The following is a 14023-nucleotide window of genomic DNA, read 5'->3' as shown; positions in this document are numbered from 1 at the left end:
GAACTGATGAACTATAGCTATAGCACTATCTTAACTATATTAACTCCTATTAGCCTTCCATACCTTCATCAATTAATGCCTTTTTCATTGTATAATAACAAGAACAATTGTTGAAAGGAAAAGAAAAAGGAAAAACAAAAGCTTTGGTCTAAAGGAGTGATTATGGAAACATAGTGAATGTCTTTAATAAAATTACTTACTATCCAAAATATAGTTAATTAAGGCAGACTCCGATTAGTGGTTGTAAATTAACCAAGCTATGTAGGATGAGGTGAGTTATTTTTAATCTTTAGTTCTTCAACTTCTTTGAAAAGGCTTTGCAAACTACTAATTATGAAAAGAAAAGTGCTCCCGAAAAGAAAGTCGTGACTTACATGAATCACCAGCATCAAGAACCACAATCAATGAAAAAAATTGGGGGGTAGCCAATTACTATATATGTAGTCACTTTTCTTGTTTACTATCTCAGCAATTGCTAATCATAATTGTTAAAACCCTTCAAGTTTCAAAGCTTGCCACAACCCAATTATTCATATCCCAATTTTAGTTGAAGCGTTTGTCTCATTGCAAGAAAAATGGGTCCGCATAATTCTTTATGCCTACTCATTTGCACTCAAAAAAACTCTTGAGGCAAACAGATCGCCAACATAGATAAAGATATAGCATCCATCGACCATTCTTTTCCTCATATATTCCCCTAGCCAGACCTTATCTACAATTCTACTCCTTATGCTTCAACATCTTACAGCTGAGCTGAGGCCTTCTGAACAGGGTATCTCCCCACTCCTCATTCATGGGATAAGGATGTTCATACCTTAATTAGTTGCTGAAAATCCAGCCCAACGTATAAAAAGAAATGTTGCTGACAATACATCCGAGCTTAATTAAGTACTGTTCACCAAATAAATTGCAACTTTTGACGTCCTATTAACATCATGCATGAATCCCTTAAGCCTACAATTTTGAACTCATGTGGAACGAAATATATATATAATCTAATTGACTCCAATTATTTTTTGATATTCTTTTCGCTAAAAACCTACAATAGTCAGTCATCCAGTTACCAAAGGAGCTGAAGTTGTTGGAGTGGTTTGGAAGGTCCGTTTTAAAGAGATTGGTGACCTTTGTGACCAAAAAAAATGTTAAACGAGCAACCGGCACAATTTTAAATAGTTTGATGACTTTTTTGGCTATTTACTCAATATATAATCTATGGGAGAGTTAGTTCTTTGTATGCAGGGGCAGATTTAAGGTGGCGGCACTGAGGGCCCCCTTTAAATTCTTATAATATTTATACAATTTTAACGTAATTTTAAGTGTGCCCCCACTCTCCAAATTCCCTTTCCTCTTTTATCCCCAATTTTCCCCCCACAACCGACGGTCACTCTTTCTTAATCCATCATTTACTTCCTTTGTCCCACTTCCCAATTTTCCTTTCTTTCATCATTTATTGCTCCTCCGGTTTCCCATTTTCCCCCAACACAGCCACAAATCTATCCGCACCAAACTTTGCTCATAAGCACATCCCATCTGCCTTCCCACACTGAATTGGATATTCTAAGTTGGCTATTCTTGCACTTGACACTGAATTGGATACTTATATTAATGACTTGAAATATGCTAAGGAATTTCTCGATTTAAGAAAAATCTCTTAACTAGCTCAAAGGTTGGTGGAGACTAAGAGAGATATTGTGTATCCATTGGTTTATATGCTCTTAAAGTTGGCTTTGATTTTGCATGTTGCTACAGTTACAGTAGAAAGGGCTTTTTCAGCTATGAATATAGTGAAGACTCGGTTACGAAATAAAATGGGAGACACTTGGATGAATGATTGTTTAGTTACTTATATTGAGAAAAATATATTTCGTGAAGTTCAGAATGAAAAAGTCGTAAACCGTTATCAAAATATGAAAACTCGTCGTGAACAATTGTAAATAGTTTAGTTTGTTTTTGAAATAAAATTATTATTACATTAATAATTTTGAGTTTGTCTTTTTATGTTTTTCATAGAATATACGTATCATTTGTACTTGTTGTGAATTTTTTTTTTTTTGCTTAAAAAACTAGAAAAATAGCAGATAAAAAATTTTAGTGTTATTTTTGCCCCCACTGAGATTTTGTATGTGTGATATATATGTGAATAACATATAGATACCTATTGGTATAAAACCACATTATTCTTATAAGCTTGATCATTAGGAATGGCATTAATCTAATGTATTCAAACAAGTTTTGGGAGTGTAGTTTTGTAGGTTGGTATGACATGTTTTCTTCTGAAAACTTCATGAATCTTGTTCTTGTGCAACTCCTATAGCGCTGGATGAAATTCAAGTTTACAAAATTTTAATTCCAAAGCAAGTTCTCAAACGCAAAATTCTTTTGGCAAAAAAAGAAAAGATGTCAATTTTACCATAAAAAAGGTCTAGGTAGTTTATTTTCAATATGAAGTTCAACAACCATCTATAAATGCCAAATGTAGACCTTACTCTTCAACGCCAAACCTTTTTCACTCATATACATGTGCTTTCAAATCTTATAAATCGAAAAACTAATAAATTACTTTTTTTTAACGTGATATGGCATGACTAATTTATATATAAATATATCAATCACTAAACAAATCAAATCATTTCATATTGTTGTACACATATATGCACACACATGTAAGTATTTTAGATTTCATTACGACTTAGGATTGGTAAAAGACATGTTTTTCTCCCATATGAGCAAAAATTGAACATATTTAAGGTACTATTCCCAAATAAGTAAATGGGAGGGGGTAAATGAAAAGGTCCTTCAAAATAATTTGCAGAAAAATGAACCGAGCAAAAATTTTTTAAAAAAAAAATCAACAACGGTTTCCTTAAACCCTAGCAAATGAAAATCCCCCAAGTGCTCCCTCTTTCTTGCCTTCTAAAACCCCCGTCACTCCTCCTCCTCCTCCTCTTCCCAGGATGCTCCATTCCAATCCCTAATGCATCGCTTAATTCTCAAGCTTTCAAAAAAGCCACCAAAGTATTCCCTTACCTCCCTCTTCTTCTTCAGGCCCATATTCTCCTACGCCACCTTGGCCGCTGTTAACCATCTTGAAGTCCCGCCAAACGACGTCTCTTCAGCAATTTTCACCCGCCTCATTAACTTTAATTACGGGGACAAAAGGGGTTTTGCTAAACGTCTTGGCCGTGACCCAGAATTTAATACCTTAATCTCGGGCTTATCTGCACCGGAAGTTGATGGGATTCTTGAGAAATTGAGAATTAAGTACCCGGAAACTGCTTTGGATTTCTTTTTCCTGTTGAAGAACGAATATGATTTTAAGCATTCAAGAGATTCTTGTCTTTCTATTGCTCATGTTTTGGCCAGAAAAGAAAGGTTCAGAGCCTTGAAGTTACATTTGCTGCAAATGGTTCACCTAGAAGGTGCAATTACAACCATGCAATTCATTTTTCTTAATGCATTGCTGTAAATTGGGAAAAAAATTTGTGTGGTAGACGCGCTTTTATCAGAATCTGTGGTAATTGTATTAGCTGAATGCAGTGATTTTTAGTTACTGTCCTATTGAATTATGTAAATGGTGGAGGATTTCAGATAAGCTGGTGCTTTTTTGGATATGTTGTTGTTAATGAAGTGATAAAGTTGATGTTTTTGACTTTATGAAGCAGAAAAAATCAGGGTTAAATTGCCTTTTGGCTTTGAAAATTTCTAGTATGATTAGTGAATAAGATTTTGAATATCTCTAGAAATAATAAAAATGGATAGATTGATAAGCAGTTGGGTTAAGTCAAAATGGAGTTGGGGCACATGCACGCTTATATTGTGCGTTTTTAGATGAAAAAATATTGAATGGCTTTAAAGTTAAAAATCTTTGCAATAAGCAAATCCGTATTATATTTCTTGGGATGTTTAATACTATTTACAGCCATATTGTTGTGAAAAGTTAGTTCTAGATAATTTTTGAAGCAAAACTAACTTGTTAAACAAAGTTTAGCTCCCAAGATTGCTTAGCCATGATTATCTTAGCAGTAAAAAGTTGTTGCTAACTTGTTTGCGTGTTAGGGGATAAACATTCTACATTCATGGAACTTCAGATTCATTCACATTTAATTGAAAATGGAATTAAAAAGCATTTGTGGATAGAGCTCCATGTTAGTAACATCCTTCTTCTCCCCTCCACTATCGTCTCTCAACACTTGTGGTGGCTGAAAACATTAAATCATAATGTCATAGAAACATGGAGTTCGCTCTAACAGATTGTCTGTCCTTCCATTTCTGGTCGGATTATTTGTTTTGTGTTGTAGTGGAGCTATTTTATGTGTGCTTTTAGGAATCTCTAGTTGACATCTCAGAGCTGAATATTTCAATATTGATATCAGCTGCGAAAGCTAGAATATCTCTTTACATTTTTCATTTTCTGTTTATATAGAGTTCTTGTGATTTCCGTTAGGCTCTGGCTCTGCACCTTCACTTTGTGAGCTGCTTTCCAAAGGCTTCAGGGAATCAGATTTCAGTCATACGGTTTGGGATATGCTGGCTTTTGCTTACTCCAGATCTGGGATGGTGCATGATGCACTCTTTGTCCTTTTCAAGATGAAGGATTTGAATGTTCAGGCTTCCATCATGACATTAAATGGTTTATTGTACAATTTGAGGCTCACTGATGTAATGTGGGACATGTATGATGTGATAAAAGCCAGTGGGATTCGTCCTAGTAGCTATACAAATTCCATTATTATAGATGGTCTGTGCAGACAGTCCTTGGTTGAAGAAGCAGTTGCATTTATGCAAGAAGCAGAAAAGGAAGAATCTGGGCCTCGTATAGTTTGGTTGAACAATCTCATGACAGGTTTCTGTAAATTGGGTTTTGTGAATGTGGCAAAGTCATTCTTTTGTATCATGCATAAATGCGGTTTACTTCCTGACACCTACAGTTACAATATACTTATTAATGGATTATGTATAGCGGGTTCTATGGAGGAAGCACTAGAGTTTACAAGTGACATGGAGAAGCATGGATTGGAGCCTGATATAGTGACTTATAACACACTTGCGAAAGGCTTTAGTCTCCTTGGGTTGATGAGTGGGGCATGGAAAGTTATTAGTTTAATGCTGTATAAAGGATTAAATCCGGATCTTATCACATACACTATACTGATTTGTGGGCATTGCCAGACAGGCAATATTAAAGAATGTTTCAAGTTGAGAGAAGAGATGCTTTCACGGGGTATGCAGTTAACCAATATCTCATATGGTGTTATGATTAGCTGCCTGTGTAAGAGGGGAAATGTTAATGAAGCTCTGTCTTTATTTGATGAGATGAAAACTATTGGTCTAGAAGCAGATGTTGTGATTTATTCTATTCTCATTCATGGCCTATGCAAGCAAGGTCGGCTTCACCACGCTATTCATTTATACAAGGAGATGTGCTTGGAGAGAGTCAGGCCAAACCTTTTCACTCAGCGATCCATTCTGTTAGCTCTGTCTGAGAAAGGGACCATAAAGGAGGCAAGGAGATACTTTGACACCCTGATGCATTGTGACTTATTGGAGGATATTGGTTTGTGTAACATTATGTTATATAGTTATGCAAAAGTAGGTTATATGGATGAGGCTATCCAGCTTTTTCGTATGATCTTGGAGAAAGGAATTACACCAACTATTGTCACATTCAATTCTCTAATATATGGTTTCTGCAAATCTAGACGACTAGCTGATGCTCGAATCTGGTTGAATGCTATTGAGACTCATGGTTTGGTGCCAAGTGCTGTAACTTACACCACTCTTATGAATGCATTCTGTGAGGAACGGGATGTGCAAGCTATGTTTGAATTGCTCAAGGAAATGGAAGCAAGGGCCATAGAGCCTACTCATGTTACTTATACAGTGGTCATAAAAGGGCTCTGCAGACAAAGAAAGGTGAAAGAAGCTGTTGGAGTACTCCAGGACATGTTTGCTAAGGGAGTCTTTCCTGATGAAATATCATACAACATCATCATTCAGAGCTTATGTAAAACCCAGGATATGAAAAGAGCATTCCAGTTACATGATGAAATGTTGCTGCGCAATCTTCAGCCTAATCATGTCACATATAATATTCTCATTAATGGTTTGTGTGTTCGTGGGAACTTGAAGGATGCTGAAAAGCTGTTGGCTTCTCTTCAAGATCAAAAAGTCAGACTGACAAAGGTTGCTTATACCACATTGATAAAAGCACTTTGTGCAAAAGGTAATGTACATAAAGCAATAGTGCTGTTCCATCAAATGGTAGAAATGGGTTATCAGGTCTCAGTCAGAGATTGTAGTGCTGTGGTCAATAGACTTTGCAAAAGACATCTGATAAGTGATGCAAAAGCCTTCCTTCGTCTGATCTTGCAGTGTGGCATTGCCCTTGATCAACAAATTTGCTCAGTGATGCTCAATAATTTATACCGAATTCATGATAGAGATACCATGTTTCAGTTATTTGCTTTAATGGTCAAATGTGGCTTCGATCCTGGTTGAACCCGTGAGAGATGGTGATTAAGTTCATTGTTCACAAGGATGAGGTTCTGCCCCGTGAAATTTTTGCTAAGGACTTGGCATCTGCACCTGCCTTCCCCCAACAAAATAGAAAGTAAATCAGTATTTTAAGAAGGAAAAGAAGAAAATGACCTTTTTCCATATGTTCCCTTATATGATTACAGGTGAACATTCAGTGCCAACCTGTGGTTGGGTGCCGGTGGTGGCAAACTAGCAAAGACAAATTCTTTTGTCGGCAGACTCTTCATGGGTTTTTACTAAATGCAAGTACGTTTGCTCATGTGTTTCTTGATGTTTGTTGCTTGATACAATCAGTTTGGATAACTAGATACTAACATTTTTGTAGTGCTCTTTCTTTTTTAGGAGGTATACAGTTTTTTATTTTTTTGAAAATTAATTTGATTCCCTTGAGAATCATAGGCTGTTTCTTTGTTGAACACTTACTGATTTCTTCCTTCCCCTCTTTTTCGGTGCCGGAACATTTACTTGGATATTTATAGTAGTCCTCTGTTCTCAAGTTAGTACGTTTCATCTTTTTGACATGGCATAAGGTAAACATCAGTTGCTTTCTACGTCACCTACTTATGTGTGGCTGCATAGGTTCTTTTCCTCTTGTTATTTGTACCTGGTCTTTCCTGTTTGCGAAATCATTGATAACAGTGCTCATGTTTGTGATTGTGGTGATCGCTCTGTTCTCATTGTAGTAATGACATTCCGCATATAATGTCCAGGAGCCTGGAGGATTTGAAAATTAGACCAGTTGGCTTTTTGCATCATGTTAAAGTTGGTCTTGAAGGAAACTTCACCGAATCTTTCTTGGCACAAAGGTCAGATTTAGTATTCTGATATTATACTTTTTGTGCTGAGGAGTCAGTTCTGGGCAACTTATCTCATGCTTGTCTTCCTGTCTATGTTCAGGTGCAGCAAGAAACTATTTCTCGTGTTGTTTCTGGCGAAGTGATTGTTTATAACGCATGTGTTATCGCAGCATTAGCATATGAACAGAGCATTTTCATTGGCTGGTGGAAAGTGCAATCCAGTGTTTGTGTATGACTATTTTGATTGTCAATTGTGCAGATCTCGCAGAATGTTCATGCGTCAAGAAAACTATTTACTTTCAGATGATTAATCTTGTACTCATTGCTGCTACTCTGTACACTAGCGAGTAGATGCATGCCACCAAATTTGCACATATGGCACGCATTCATGCCTATTAGTGTATACACCGCCATGTATGTAATAAGATTGATCCCTTTTACCCTGAAACAGATATGGTCAAAATTTAAGCAGCTCTACAATGATCAATAGCTATGCCATTCAGGCCTACCAGCAGTATGTGCTTGCATGTCTGGTTCATTATCTTACCTATGTTGTCAACTTGAAAGATTTTTCATACAATCAAATTAACTTTCATTACAAGTACATATTAGATTGTCTGAAATTTTAAAAACGATTTAAGTTACAACTCGCAGCAACACCATAAGAGAACTTGAAAGCAAATTGATTAAATAGTGTACCTCGCCATTCCATTCTTCGTCCCCTCACTTCAATTGGGCCAGTTCCCTCAAGAGCCCATCAATATCTTTCATGGAACTCCCACCAATATTAACAGCTTCCAAGGCCTTATTTCTCAACTGCTTTGCCATTTCCATCCCAATTGTGTCCCCCCTCATGGACTCGCCAATCGTTTTAGCTAAAACAGTTGGATCGGGTACTGTCTCAGGACCCTCACAAACTCGAACCCCAGCTCCAATGTAGTCTACTAACAATCTTTCGTTCAAAAACTGGTCAGCTTCCATAGGCCAGCCCAATATCATTACTCCGGCCTCTATTGCTTCCAACATCGAGTTCATACCACAATGACACAAGAACCCACCTACGGCTGGATGATTCAATATAACTACCTGCGGAGCCCAACCTCTCACAACTAGCCCTCTCCCGGAGACTCGATCCTCGAAGCCATCAGGAACCGATTCATATCCCTCTTCTACTTGTTGAGCTGTTAACTGCTTAACAACCCAAATGAAACGGACTCCGCTGCCTTGAAGCCCAATTGCCAAAGCCTCCATCTGGGCCTTCTTGAGAAACGTCTGGCTCCCAAAAGAAACATAAAGAACTGACCCATCAGGCCAACCATCAAGCCATTGCAAGGTGCTACTGCGCCCATCAGCCGACTGCAGATTCAAGTCTCCCCGGCCCACCTTCTCAGGGACACCAATCTGATTCAGCGGCCCAATTGCAAAAACGCGCCCATGGCCCATTTTCTTCTTCCACCATTCCAAATATTCACCCTCTAACGCATCAAAAGTATTAAAAACAGCTCCCCAACTCTTACTATTTGCAACAATAGACCACCTTGCAACCAAAGAATCCTGATCCGAGGAATTATCCCTACATCGTCGGAAAAGCGAAGGAAGATGGTCCCAGACAAAACTAGGAGACCTGGGTAAATCCGAAAAATTTACCACACTCATAGAACTAGTAATAGACTCAAAATTAAGCCACAGATGTCGCAAAACCGCCATAGAAAATGCCCCACATGGGTAAAAAACAATTCTAGGAATCCCAATTTGATGGGCTAAATTTTCAGTCCAGCCAAGGAAGAAATCAGAGATGAGGACCACAGGAGGGCTGGGGTGGGACTTAAACCACTGGATGATTTGGTCATGGAGTTTGGAAAGTGCACTGATTATTGGTAAATTCCCATGATTTCCTATGTCCTTGACATTTTCTACCCCAGACGGGATTGAGGGGTGGGGTGGGAATGGAAAGACTAGCGTTTGGATTGAAGGATGAGTTGAGAGGAGTGGGTTCAAGATTGGGAGGTTTTTGGGTGTAACCAAAATGGTAATGGTCAATCCACGGAGGGCTAGTTGATGGGTGAAATCTAGCATTGAGAGGATATGACCTTGAGCTGGGTAGGGGAAGATTAGAACATGGACACCATTTGCAGAGATTGTGGACATGGTTTGGGTAGGCCACCTTAAGGCTAGTGGGGGAAGACCGGAAGAGTTTGAGAAGAAATTGGAGACGAAAGACTGTGAAGTGAGGGATAGACAGGAAAGAGGAAATGAATGCACTATTTGCTTTGGCAGCTGTATGGGGGCCGGGGGGACCTGGGATGCATTATTGCAGAAATCTGGTGGAATTCGTAGAAGACAATAATCAATCATGGTGGAATTTGTTAAGTGCAATACCGCTCAAAGTCAAGTCAGCGTGTCATTTTGGTCTTTGAAATTCCTTTTTATCTTTTCTTTTTAAATAAATGGCGAAAATAGTTATCAAAATATCTAAAGTGGCATGGTATGGTCATCCAATAAATATTTTTTTTTGGTCAAAAAAGTTACTCAATTCTTTAAAGTACATTTCCCCTGTTATTATAGATTTTGAGGGGCAAATATAGCCTAAATTGTAGGTCATTTTCAGCTGATTTAGTACAAAATGACCCAAAAAACTTGTTTTAAGGAGTTAAGAAACTTTTTTTAGTCAAAAAAAAAAAAGGCTCGCTAACAACAGGTGTGATTTTAGATAGTTTAGAGACAATTCTCATCATTCACTTTTTCTTTCTTCTCCAATAGAAACTTTAGTTTTAAGGTATAAATCTACATCAACAACGAGATCTTTATTTTCAATTTTTTTTTAACAATGTCGCATTCCAATCCAAATGAAGTGTAAACAATAGGTCAATTATTCATAGGTATACGCTCAGATGCTTCAAGAATATACGTTGCTATAGTGATATTAAATAGCAGCAAAATTATATGGAAACTCGGGTTGATGCTGATGCTTTCAACAACTATTAATTAATTTAGTAAATTGAATCACAGAAGACAAGTAGTATTTTGTTATGAAAACTGATTAACTTGTAAGGGTACTCTTGCAACAACATCTATGATATGATGATACTCTTTTTAAAGTTTTGTTTTGCCTACAAAATTTCCTCCAAAAACTAATTTTGAAGAAGAAGAAGAACAAAGAGAAACGTGGGCGCCTTTTATAGCTAACCAATTCTGTTTCAAGGATGAAACAAATTAAATTTGTTGTTAAGAAGAGCAGCTAAACAGAAGTCTGCTAGACAAAGGTTGATGAACTGACAAAAATCTGGAAAACGAAAAGTACATCAGAAAGGTAATTCATTAATAGTAGCTAAATTACTCACCAATGGCAAAAAGAAAAGTTACTGCAGAAAACAAAAATGATGGATACATCTTTTGTCTGTTAACCATCAAAGGGGTCAAGATTAAGTGGACATCTTCCTTAGAATGCTCAGTTGTTTCTAGGAGGATGGTGCATCGGTCCCCTATAATCAGCAGTGAAAGCTCCAAATCCACCCAACTTCTTCTTTTCCGAGAGGAGGCTTCTCATCCTTAGCTTACCTTTGACCACGTTGACAGACATCTGCCTTTGCTCTTCAACACTTGCCCTTGATGATGTTACACGAGTTTCTTGATATTGGCCACATCCATTCACCTTCTCTAGCCTGATTTTGCGTCCTCCCAAAGCAGATTTTCTCAAACCACTTCGATTCTGCGAACCATCTGCTGCTAATGGCTATAAAGCAAAAAGCACTAGTATCAGGCTATTACTAGTGGCGAAGGCCAAAATTTAAGAAAACATGTGTATATGATAGGGTAGGATCATTTTAGCATTGGGACGCAAATTGTGAATTTTTCTGCAACATATAATGCGTAGCATCGACTAGCATTTTGAGAGTAAATAGTAGTTTATTTCAGAATTTCTTGGCTACTCCTCTTATTTTGACTGTTGAAGATGATGAAGAATAGATTCTACTATAACGTCCTATAACGTCCAGTACAAGTTTGTAAACAATTTTACCAACCTCTCCAATTGAAGCTGCATTGCATCCTCCAGCTGCCATTTTTGGACCTACAAATTAAATCATGGGAACAAAAGAATTACATTTGTGGATTAAACGTAGAGGATATTGTATACATTAACGTCCCTTTCCTGATTTTCTTTTTACATAAAGGACTACAAAATCTAAAAAGAGAGATGGATGGCAAGAATTGTATATATATAAAGAGAAAAAATCACCTTCCGGGGAATATGCATTTGAGAGCTTTCCTTCAGACAGCACTAAAATTAGTAGCAGAAGTGTGACCTTTACAGATACCAGCATCTCTTGATTTCTTCTGTTGAGTGTATGTCCCTCGTTCAAGCGTCTAAATTAAGGAAGTGGAGCACAAGCTACGAGCATGAGCTTTATAAGGAATGAGAACAAGTCAAAGATATGGTCCAAAAGTTTTCAAACTTCCACAATCCCTAGATTTTACAAAATACTATGCTTCTTTTGTGTTGTAAAGATGTTAATTTAATTGGCCATGATCAGTTAACTGAAAATAAAGAAAAGGAACTTTTCCTCATAAAATGTGCTATACATGTAACTCTGTGATGATCCATGTGTCAGTTAGGCTCCCAGTTCTAGGATCTCCATACAATTTAGTTGCCAGAGATTCAAAAAGGTTCTCAGCACTTCTCCTCCAATTGGAAATGGTGACTCTAAATTCTACAACACATTGTCATATTACACTAGTATAACGTTGGACTAAATGGATGTTTCTTCACTTCAAAGTTGAGAGTCATGGTAAACTAATTAACTTAGTAATCTAATAAATCACTAATATAATGCTTAATTACCTTTTTTTTTAAGAATAAGATCAATATTTTCTTGGAGCTCTTTCAAAATTAGATTTTATAATCGATGGCCACAACACAGATCTTTCCGGAGAGTAGACAAACTTATATTTATTGTCCCACTTTATGCTTAGATATGTTCCCTATTTAACTCAAAATTTTTTCAAAAGCTAACATTTGACAGCCCTCTTAGCTAGTGCACTAAAAAGACTCGTTAGACCATTTTTCTAAACTTTAGTTTGAGTACCAGTCTTGACCATCTCGGATACCATTTAATCGGATTTGATCAATGATTTGGTGCAATTTCTTTCTTCGCAACCATTTTTTGGTTGAACAAACAGAGATGGTTTGCATATGGGCCGCAGATTCAATTGATTACTGTGGTTTTGCAGTGGTCCAAAATGAAGTGAAAACTGGTTGATGATGGGATTGGGAAATGGAAACTCTGTGCCATTGCTTGGGACTGAAGACGAAGATATAAGTAGTGTTTCGCGCTTGTCTGCCCCATGCATCTGCCAATCGAGGTCTCTACTCATTTCCATGCTAGTGCCTTCAACTTAGCTTTCCTATGTGCTCTATTCCCCTTATCACCATTCATGGTGGACACTTCTTGGACCTCCCACGTTGGCAGCGACAAACAAGAAGATACATATGTGAATAAACAAACAAAAGGCGGACGTTTACAAGTTTTTTTCTTTGCATTAAAATTCAAGAACCTAGCTGCAAACTTCTGGTTGAGATACGAATCACTTCGTAAGAATCTGTTCTTTTCATTGTGCAAATATTGTGCACGTTGGAGTGTGAATTTAAATGGCGACCTCTTTAGTTTTCCAAGAACTTTTCTTTGTTTTTTTGGGAGTTTCTGCAATAATCTTTTTGTAGCTTGGCGGAGAACATGAAAGTTGGACACTTCCATGCACTCCCACATTGGTATTAATTAATTAACAAGCCAGAAAATCCATACTCATGATGTTAATTGTCGACAAAATAAGCAATAAATTAAGAGGCCGACCTTTTCCTCACGTTCATACGTTTTCATGAACCTGTAAAAACTTCATACCAATCTGTTAAGATCGGCAAGTTTTTAATTTTCCTCCTTTTCGCTAAATTCTTCATCTAATTATGCAAATGTGGTACGCATCTCAGAGACCTGAACCAGCATGTTTCTTTTATAATTTTCCGAGTAAGTTTTCCTAATTTTGGAGCTCCTGTGAAAATCTTCTTGTAGCTTGGCGGACAACTTTTAAACAACCTTAATTTGCAGGTCTCTGAGGGATAAGAAGACGCTCTATTGCTTTTGGTTTGAGCTGCAAAAGCGACATTAACAAGAAGTAAGTGCACTAAAACTCTATAATGCATTGGCTTCCGCAGATTTGCATTGAAAATTAACGGTTGTACCATGCATGCACGTCTTGGCACTCAAGGAATCCACAAAAACTGGCCTTGGCCTTGTGTAGTCAGGCTTAGGTTCCATTTGATAAAACTGAATCTGAATTCTGAAGTCTGAATTCTGAAATCTGAATACTAAAACAATTAATTTGCTGAATTTTAAGCACTGAAAAAAATATATGAATGTTTGAATTTTAATACTAAACCTATTTATACTGTTTGATAAATATTTATAGCTGAATGCTTAATAAGTTTAATTTGATAATTTTGCCCTTATGTCCTTTCATTCAAAAAAGAAATAGAATCTATGATTTAATTAGTTTAAAATTGTTAGGTATGAAAATGAAAATATTTATTTTTAAATCAAATTAATATAAAATATGAAATATATTATATGAGGAGTATGGAGAATATGTGAAAGTGATTTAAAAAGGAGAAAAGAGAAACTAAAAATCGTTAGATA

The 14023-nt window shown here is 37.0% G+C and overlaps 3 protein-coding genes across 6 annotated transcripts; 1 reads left to right on the top strand and 2 right to left on the bottom strand.

Annotated features, from left to right (window-relative positions):
* Positions 1 to 2867: 2867 nt before the first annotated feature.
* Positions 2868 to 7782, top strand: LOC140004005 (uncharacterized). Of its 4 annotated transcripts, none has more exons than XM_072072293.1 (4): positions 2868 to 3419; positions 4445 to 6783; positions 7248 to 7343; positions 7435 to 7782. In XM_072072293.1, the coding sequence occupies exons 1-2, from the start codon at positions 2975 to 2977 to the stop codon at positions 6496 to 6498; spliced, it is 2499 nt and encodes an 832-aa protein (XP_071928394.1). In that variant the 5' UTR covers positions 2868 to 2974; the 3' UTR covers positions 6499 to 6783; positions 7248 to 7343; positions 7435 to 7782. The 4 variants fall into 4 exon arrangements, with proteins under 4 accessions (XP_071928394.1, XP_071928395.1, XP_071928396.1 ...); XM_072072294.1 differs by having other exon boundaries at positions 7221 to 7343; XM_072072295.1 differs by having other exon boundaries at positions 3283 to 3419; positions 4424 to 6783.
* Positions 7783 to 7884: 102 nt separating this feature from the next.
* LOC140021462 (UDP-glycosyltransferase 89A2-like) lies at positions 7885 to 9482 on the bottom strand. The gene has a single exon (XM_072072297.1). The coding sequence runs from the start codon at positions 9480 to 9482 to the stop codon at positions 8058 to 8060; it is 1425 nt and encodes a 474-aa protein (XP_071928398.1). The 3' UTR covers positions 7885 to 8057.
* Positions 9483 to 10508: 1026 nt separating this feature from the next.
* On the bottom strand, positions 10509 to 11687 carry LOC140021792 (uncharacterized). The gene is made up of 3 exons (XM_072073071.1): positions 11572 to 11687; positions 11357 to 11403; positions 10509 to 11067 (listed from the first exon to the last, which is right to left on the bottom strand). The coding sequence occupies exons 1-3, from the start codon at positions 11654 to 11656 to the stop codon at positions 10783 to 10785; spliced, it is 417 nt and encodes a 138-aa protein (XP_071929172.1). The 5' UTR covers positions 11657 to 11687; the 3' UTR covers positions 10509 to 10782.
* Positions 11688 to 14023: the final 2336 nt, after the last annotated feature.

Source organism: Coffea arabica, chromosome 11e, assembly GCF_036785885.1.
Source record: "Coffea arabica cultivar ET-39 chromosome 11e, Coffea Arabica ET-39 HiFi, whole genome shotgun sequence".
NCBI classification, from domain to species: Eukaryota; Viridiplantae; Streptophyta; class Magnoliopsida; order Gentianales; family Rubiaceae; genus Coffea; species Coffea arabica.
Note: the sequence above shows the minus strand (reverse complement) of the source record. Positions and strands in the feature narration are given on the sequence as shown.

What these genes read in the sequence shown, in the direction of transcription:
- LOC140004005 (XM_072072293.1), top strand. Translation starts at nt 2,975, where the DNA reads ATGCATCGCTTAATTCTCAAGCTTTCAAAAAAGCCACCAAAGTATTCC. An exon ending in GCAAATGGTTCACCTAGAAG is followed by an intron (nt 3,420 to 4,444) that starts GTGCAATTACAA and finishes GATTTCCGTTAG; the next exon opens with GCTCTGGCTCTGCACCTTCA.
- LOC140021462 (XM_072072297.1), bottom strand. Translation starts at nt 9,482, where the DNA reads ATGTCCACAATCTCTGCAAATGGTGTCCATGTTCTAATCTTCCCCTAC.
- LOC140021792 (XM_072073071.1), bottom strand. Translation starts at nt 11,656, where the DNA reads ATGCTGGTATCTGTAAAGGTCACACTTCTGCTACTAATTTTAGTGCTG. An exon ending in AAATGCATATTCCCCGGAAG is followed by an intron (nt 11,404 to 11,571) that starts GTGATTTTTTCT and finishes TTTAATTTGTAG; the next exon opens with GTCCAAAAATGGCAGCTGGA. An exon ending in ATGCAGCTTCAATTGGAGAG is followed by an intron (nt 11,068 to 11,356) that starts GTTGGTAAAATT and finishes TTTGCTTTATAG; the next exon opens with CCATTAGCAGCAGATGGTTC.